The 8583-nt window shown below is 29.3% G+C and overlaps 1 protein-coding gene across 1 annotated transcript; it reads right to left on the reverse strand.

Annotated features, from left to right (window-relative positions):
* LOC114389473 (salicylic acid-binding protein 2-like) lies at positions 1-2696 on the reverse strand. The gene is made up of 3 exons (XM_028350167.1): positions 2168-2696; positions 560-685; positions 1-424 (listed from the first exon to the last, which is right to left on the reverse strand). The coding sequence occupies exons 1-3, from the start codon at positions 2543-2545 to the stop codon at positions 143-145; spliced, it is 786 nt and encodes a 261-aa protein (XP_028205968.1). The 5' UTR covers positions 2546-2696; the 3' UTR covers positions 1-142.
* Positions 2697-8583: the final 5887 nt, after the last annotated feature.

The following is an 8583-nucleotide window of genomic DNA, read 5'->3' on the forward strand; positions in this document are numbered from 1 at the left end:
TGTACCGAAAAAGTCACATAAGTGGCAATATATCTCTCCGCTTTATTGATTTGTCTCGTGGTTTAAAACGACATCTTAAAATTTTAGCACAAGTCAAACTCAAAGACAAGAAATAAAACTAATTAAAACATGCTTCGTGAATTCATGCATATTTAGTCGCTATCTGCTGGAGGGAATCGAATAGTTCTTGTGGCTTGCAAAGCATAACCATATGATCTGCGTCTTTGACCTCTACAACGTCATTGAACCCAACATTTTGGATCATCAAGAGCTGATATTCCAATGGAATTCCAAGGTCCTCCGTGCAAACAATAAAGGCACGTGGAACTGACCCATATCCCTCTTTGGAGAAGTTCTTTTGTTTAGTCAAGTCTTCCATGAAGAGCGATGATGGCCTTGCTAAAGTCTTGGCCAATTCCAAGTCCTGCAAAATCCAATCCGTATATTAATTTGTTTTTATTGAAGATTTGAAAAACTTCGAAGACTTTCCAGCATATTACTTTAATTCGCTAGTAATTGACAACTAAGACAATGATGGATATATGTAACATGTAATTACCTCAATAGGGGACAGTTGGTAGAGCTTGTCGGACAAGAAGTTGGGGCCGAAGAACATTGATGTTTTGTTTCCGCTTGGAGCAAATTCAGTGTCTAACCATGCAGCTAACGGGGTCCTCTCATTGTACTATTGGAGTAAAAGATACTAATTAGTTTAATATATGGTAAAGATAACTGCAATTCTCTTAATTACTCTTTATTTTTGGCGATGAAATGTGAAATCGTGTGTTATGTGTATCAATTCACAAAAGTGTAGATATTCGTGTCTATTTTTTATTGACATAATCATTTGATAGTTTAAATCTAATTAAAGAAGTTTAATATTAATTATCTTTAAAGAATTACAAGAATGATGACCATGTATATTAATGTAATTCAAAGGGAAAAAGAGGAAATTTTAAATTAGAAGAAAAATTATTCTAAATAATTAATAATTTAAATAGTATTTGAAATATATTCTTACATATAAGAATAAGTATAAGTATTTCTTTTAAGTAGAAATTAAATATAGATATTAACAAATTTATAACACTCACACATCTTATTTAAGTAACATCTTATTCAATTAACTAAGGTAGATTCCATTAGTTATAATAAGAAAAAACAAGTGGGATGTCACACACAAAAGATAAGTAAATGGAAAGTGTAGTCTTAAGATCATAGTTTTAAAAACTGGTCAAATAACTAATCTGATCATGGCATCGGATCACTAGTTCACTGGAGAAAGAAAACCGATATTTGGCACAACGAGAGGAAGGGCGAGAGGAAGAAAGGAGAGGTTGGCTGTTGGCCAGTAATGGTGTAGAAGGTGGGGCTGTGAGAGACCGAGAAAGAGACTATGAGCAAGAGGAAGGAAAGAGACTGTGAGGAAGGAAGAAGAGGTTAGCAAACGAAGCGACGAAATAGAGCGAAACTGCGTGAGGAAGGATAGGGTTTGTAAAATTAACATGGCTTGAAATTGAAACGATGTCATTTCGAGCTATAACCAATTAAAAAAATAAGATAAGTGATCTAGTCTAAGTCAACGGATCACCGGTTTAACCTCAAACTCAATTTAGTCATTCCCAATTACTTTGGGTCAAAAACATATCCGATCGAATGTAAGACTCAATCGGATTCAGTCACCGGATCACAATTCAATCAGTCAGATTGGCCAAGTTGATCCAAATTTCAAAACTCTACTTAAGATATCCAAAAAGATATGATCTATTTGAGAGACATTATTATAATGATAAACATCTATTAAAAAATAGGATGTATTGACCAAGTTATAATTAGTTGGTTGAAAGTGGTGTGTGAGAATTTTTTCTTTTCTTTTTTAAATTTAAATACAAATATAAAAAGAATCAAAAATATATTTTAATTAAAAGTTAATTTTTTTTTATTTTTAAAAGAAAAGAATGACAAAAATAAAATTAAAGAGAAAGTGTTTGAACGGGAGTACGTATTTTCTTTTTCCCATGAACACTCCGGCCCAAGCATGTATCTTCAACGAGTTCCATAATTCATATTGTTGAGCAGCAAATGCCAATTTTACCATTGTATAATCATGAAATTTGATGAAAATTTTCAGAAGTAACCTCAAGACTAGCTAGTAGAAGAAGCATACCTTTTCCAAGACATAAGATGGGTGGTGTTCAGTGTCTGGAGCAAAAGCTGTTAAGAAAACACCAACTGCTACCTTTTCTGGGAATTTCTCCATTGCAAGTGCTATGTTCAGCCCTCCAAGGCTGTGACCAACTAGAACTAACTTCTCATTTGAGGGAATTGTGGCCATTAGCTGCAACAAAGGCGCAGAATACTCTGAGAAAGTATCAACATCTTCAATTTTCTTCATGTTGGTTCCAGAAGCTGCAAGGTCAAGTACTGTGACCTTATGGCCTGCAGATTCCAAGCGTGGCTTGAGCTTATACCAACACCAAGCTCCATGGCATGCCCCATGCACCAGAACATAGTGCTTCCTATCCATACAATTTTGTGAACCCATTATTATGTTTTCTTCTCAGAGTTGTAGTAATTATTTAGTATACCTTATGGCTATATATTAACATGAAATGGGTCGGTCAAGTTTGGTGTCTCTGGACAAAAAGTTGAATTGTTGGCTTTGAAAAGTATAACACATGTTTGGTTTTAGTTTTAACCTAAGATGTAATGCACGTCTGGATTACAATTTTAAAAGCTCTAATTTGAGTGAATGCTTATTTCTTATAATTTTGAAAAAAAAAATAAAACTATTAAAATAAATTACCGGTTAAACAAGTCGTCTTCTTTTTTTTTTTTAATCTCAAACCTGATACCCGTTAAACTTATTTCCTTTCTCTATTATAGTATAATTTATCTTTTTTTCTAATATTTTTTTTTCTAATTCATGCTGTGTTGTTTTAATTTCTTAATATTTTTTTCTCCCGATTAATAACCTGTTATTACAGGTAATTTTTGGTTCCTCAACCGGTGTGCACTTTCTAGAGACTTCACTGTAACGAACACCATTATTGCAATTAAGAAGAGACGATGCTACTTCCAAGATGACAAATTAAGAACAGGGTCCATGTTTTAAATGGTCGATGTGGGGTTCAGTGTGATAAAAAAATATGTGTTTTTTCATGAAATTATTGATTTTATTATCAGCAAATATTAGTTATTAATATTGTTAATTTTTGTTAGTGAAACACCTGATAACTAAATAAATTTGATATCTTGTTATAATATTATTGTTGCTTTAATATTTTTGAGAAAAAGAATCATATACTTATAAAGTAAATTTTTTTATAAATTATTTTAAAATAATTGAAAGGTTTAGTTGTAATTGGATGACATTATAAAATTATTTTATATTATTAATATATAAATATTAAACTTTACTTTTTTTATTAAGAAATTAAATAATTGGAGAACATATGTACACCATTTTAGCCTTTACTTTTGGAAATATATCAAATAATCACGAAGCATATCCTTATTGATTACGCGCGTGTTTTAAAAGGATCCACTACCATAAAAATATTACTTCTTGTTGTTGTAGCTTTTGCATGCCTATTTTTTAAATGTATTTTATTGTAATTATGATGTTAGTGTAAAATATTTATTAATTTCGTTGGTGATTGATTTTTATCAAAAAATATGAATGACCACATTAGTAAATAAATAAGTTATTGGTCAAATATGTGTAGCGGAGTACTGGAGTATATACACTGTCTCTAGCTTCTCGTTTTCTCCACAAAACTGTATATTCCCAATAGAAAAATTAACAAAGGGAGAGAGAGAGAAATTAATGCGTACAACCAATAGGAAAATTAAGGAAGGAAGAAAGAGAAATTAATGAAATAACAACCAATAGACACACACATTGTACTTTGAAAAATTAACGGAGAGAGAGAAATTAATTAACGGAGTATGTTAGTTATGGAGAGAGAGAATTAGCACCACCTCTAGTTAATTAGAGAGGGGAGAAGGGCACAATAGGAAAAGTGCTGAAAATTTTAATAGGGAAATAGTGGAGTAATTGATTTTGTTGGTTGAAGTGTAAGATGCTTAAATAACTAGTATTATAAAGAATCTCTAATTATAAAGGATCAGAGTAATCTTGTTCCAAAACTCCCTTTCACATTAAATTATTTAAGATATGATTATTTTTTAAAATATAATTTTTCAATCAATCAATGAATATGTCTTATTTTATTGATAATTCAATAAATATATCCATTTTCATGGAAAAAAATAATCATTAAGGATAAAAAAATTAACAATAAAGTGATTAATTCTGTTTATTACAATGAAGATGAAGAAAATATTATTTTTTTATTTCTTATATATATGACCACATGTAATCAAATTAATCTTTAGGTGTAGGTGCTAGGATTATCATGCGTTGGTAAGAGTATTTTTTAGTAATAAAGTTTAGGTAAGATATGTCAAGAGAACTTATCAAAATCAAGGCATACCTGAAAGATTATTATGTGTTAATAAAGATATAAAATATACTTCATTTCTCCTTATTAATAAGAGATGGTTAACAACTTTTTTGTTTTTTATTATAAGATTTTATTGAATTATTATTATATCTCTTTTGTGCATTAATTATTTTTTATTAAAATATTTTGAATTATCTCTTTCTCTCATATGAGATTAAAAAAGATAAATAGATTACCAATAAAGTTAAAAATAGTATAATTATAAAAATTTAATACTAATAACTATATCAATTAACTTTCCTAATAATCATAAATTAATCAACTATATTTTATAATTAAAAACTAAAAAGAATATATTTTACAAAATATTCTAAACAGAATTATATATATATATATATATATATATATATTCTAAATCTAAGACTTTAGGTGTCAGTAGTGTAGGTGCTAGGACTCTAAAAATAATCTAACACTCCCTCTAGACTCATATTATATTAATAACTATCTAATTTCATACTAGTTAAGAAAAGTTAATTAATATTATTTAATTTTTCTAATCTAAAGTTAAAAATAAAATTATTTTTAAAATATTTTTTATTAAAAATTATTATCATAAATAAAAAAAAATCATTGAAAATTAAATAAAAAATATTTTAAGAATGATAACATTAAAAAAAATAAAATTAGTTAAATTTATTTATATTTAAATATATCTAACATATAAGATTATTTTTTACTTAGAGTTGAGAAAGAAATTCCTCCTATTGATTTTCTATAAAATATTATTAACTGCTTAAAATATTATTAACTACTTTCTCATCTAATGGAATTGAGGCCAATAGCTGCAACAAAGGCTCGGAGTACTGTGAGAAAGTGTCAACATCTTCAATTTTGAGGGTTTTAGTAATTACTTGTATTCTTTCTGACTATATTTAGACAGTGAATAGTAGGTCGGTTTGGCGTCATGTTGCAAAAAAGTTGAATTATTGCCTCTAAATAGTCAAACTATACATATTTCTTTGTCACCTAAGAAATGTTGTAGATTTGGATTACAATTTGGAAAGCTCTAGGTCATGTTCTGGAAAGCTCTTATTTGATTTTGAACAGCTCATGATTTGGAAACTTGAGACTGAAATTCAAAATACTAATAAGTATTCCATGATGATTTTTCAAAAATAAATTGAATGAATACCACTTATATTTCAGCTTATATATAAAATTCAGAAATTACTTCTTTTTTATTTTGATTAATCAAGTTTAATTAAATGGAATGAAATTATAAGAGAAAATTATGGTGAGAACTGAATAGAATTTTTGAAAAATCGAGAGACGAATTAATCTTTATGTTGCATTAAAATATATATACATAATTTATATGAATATCAGCTCCTAAATCAACTCTTATATACATAAAAAAATTCCTACCAATTAACGAGACAGATTTTTACAAATTTGCTTGAGAATGAAACATATGTAATCAAAGCATATATGTTTAATTAGATGGGATTAGTTGAAATCATACCAATAATTTGTTATGATATGGGTTGATAAATTTACATCATAATTTATTTATAATCTATACAACTATACACTTCCATGCTGTCATGTCAGCATATTTGCGTACGTGTTGATTTCTAACATTTATTACATCTTCCGTCTACTCTCTACCTAATCCAGCGTTCATTCCCAAATTTGACTTAAATTAACTTATCAAATCTTTTACCCTTCCATTGTCCAATTATCATCCCACACTTTCTTCTTCACTAGAAATGGAAGGTGCTATTCTTTCTTAATTAAACGCAACTTTGTCAACCAAAGACTTTGTTGTATAAAATAGTGTTTTAAAGCATGATTTACTCATTCTTTGTAATAAATTAAAAAAAATACTCATTTTTGTATTTTTTTTATAAAAAATATCCCTTGGAGATTAAAAAGCCTATATTTTCATATATAAGATTTCGTCGTTGCTTACTACTTCGTATTTTGTCGTCATTGTATTGATATTACTTTAAAAAAAATATATCAACTAGATCTATTTTTAAGATAGAGAATTCTTATTAAGGTATTTTAACATTTAAGTTTAAGTCGGTGAATATGTAAATTAGTAGACTGACAATATTAAGGAATTATGCATACTTGATTCTTTTGGCTGTGACTTATTTATTATAAGATCTGAAATGAATGTGAGAGAGTAACTATTTGGATAGTCAAGCACGGCCATGCGTCGTGTAAACACACTTAGTGTAGGCCTCTCAAACAAACTAGAAGAAAATTATAGAATTCTTAACAAGTATGATGTGGAAAAAAGCCAATAAATGTTGATATTTCCACTACTATTTTTGTTATTTTCACTACCGCTTTTTGAAAAGTAATAAAAATAGATAAAAGTGCCTCTTTACACATTTTTCCCACCACTTTCCCTTCCCTCTTTCCCCATTCTTCTCACCACCCTTTTCCTTTCCCCTTGCATTTTTTTTTCATAAATAAAAAAAATATCATTTTGTTGTGTTCTAAGATGAGAATCATAATATAATCATACTTTTGCTTTAATTTTTTTTGTTTTGAAAAATATCACAATGAAAATACAATTCTATCATTATTTTTAACCTATAACATAATGGAATCACACATCTATTGCATTTTTTTTTGTTTTGAAAAATAACATCACAAAAGTATGATTCCATTATGTTATTGAATGAATAATATGAAGAAATCATACTTCTGTTGTCTTAATTAACACAACAGAATCATGATTCCATTTTGTTATTTGAGGTGAAATCATATAATACAAAAAAATCATGTTTTCATTGTGGGATTAGGGAGTGAAAAAATATACAATGGAAATACGATTTCATTATGTATTTTTTTCATCCTCCAATTGCATAACAAAAACACCATTGCATTGTACAATTTTTTAGGAAAAGTTTTGAAATATAGCTAAAATGCACGCATGTGAGTAGTTCCATTAGCAAAAGTTTTTAGTAACAATAGCAATATCCATCTCATGCTTGAGGTGTACAGAGACATACTCAAAAGCATATAATTAAGGTGTTGGGTTTCAGATAACTCTATCTCGGCCCAACTAAGACCAAGCCAGATTGGGCATCCTTGTAACATTGTGATTCCTCGTGAACATACTCAAATGTATTAGAGTTGGGCTGAATGAATCTAAACCAACACTAACCTGATTTGTATTTATTTATTATTAATATTAATTACGAAATATTATGAATTAACTATATACTATTCAATATTAAACATCTCTAATAATTTAAGAAAATAATTTTCCTTAAAAATTTGTAACCATAAACATTTGGGAAATCCAGGTATGTGTTATTTTGTGGACAAATAGCTGAAACAATGCAACTTGTATTCTTCACTTGCCCTCTGGTTGAGAACATCTGGAAGGTGTGTTGCTCTTGGCTACAAGTATCCACTGTTTTATTACCAGATGCAGTAGACATGCATTTCCAACAATTTCCTGGGGGTGTATTCAATATCTACTGCTCAAATTAAGGTGAAACATTGTATGATTTGTGATTGTGTCTTGTAATTGGAGGCAAGCTACGTAATAATTGCACTTTTAGAGGGAGCTCCTTTGATAAGAATTCTTTGTTGCATCAAATTAATTACACGGCATGGAGTTGGCTGAGAAAATTCACGGATGATTTTAACCATTAATTTGTGAAGTGGCAATTGAATCCTAATATATATATTTTTTTTTCATGAGGACGTTTCCGGGATTGGTAGCATTGTGGAGAGGCGTGGTGTTGTGTGAGAGGGACATCCATGCATTTATATCACAGGTCTCGTTGTTGCAGAAGGTGGAGGCCTAAATTAGGGGAGGTGCTTTCCATTTGGGATCTATTGTTGTAACCCTTTAATGTTGGGGTGGGTATATAAATTTTGGGTTATAGAGGTGTTACTGGGTGCAAATAATTTTAAGGCATTACTTTGTGCATTCAACAGAATTGTTGGTACACCCAGTAGTTGTTGTGAAGTGGCAAAAATGTCATTTACTTGAATTTTAAAAACGCTTCCCTCTCCTTCTTTGTTCACTCTATCTATACACTTTGCGCTTACTCTTCTTCATTTTTTGTTTGGTGTTGTATCC

Source organism: Glycine soja, chromosome 16 (assembly GCF_004193775.1).
Source record: "Glycine soja cultivar W05 chromosome 16, ASM419377v2, whole genome shotgun sequence".
Classification (NCBI taxonomy): domain Eukaryota; kingdom Viridiplantae; phylum Streptophyta; class Magnoliopsida; order Fabales; family Fabaceae; genus Glycine; species Glycine soja.

Coding starts and splice junctions, on each gene's coding strand:
- LOC114389473 (XM_028350167.1), bottom strand. CDS start 2,545: ATGGGTTCACAAAATTGTATGGATAGGAAGCACTATGTTCTGGTGCAT. Junction 686..2,167: donor CATCTTATGTCTTGGAAAAG/GTATGCTTCTTC, acceptor TTACTCCAATAG/TACAATGAGAGGACCCCGTT. Junction 425..559: donor ACCAACTGTCCCCTATTGAG/GTAATTACATGT, acceptor TGGATTTTGCAG/GACTTGGAATTGGCCAAGAC.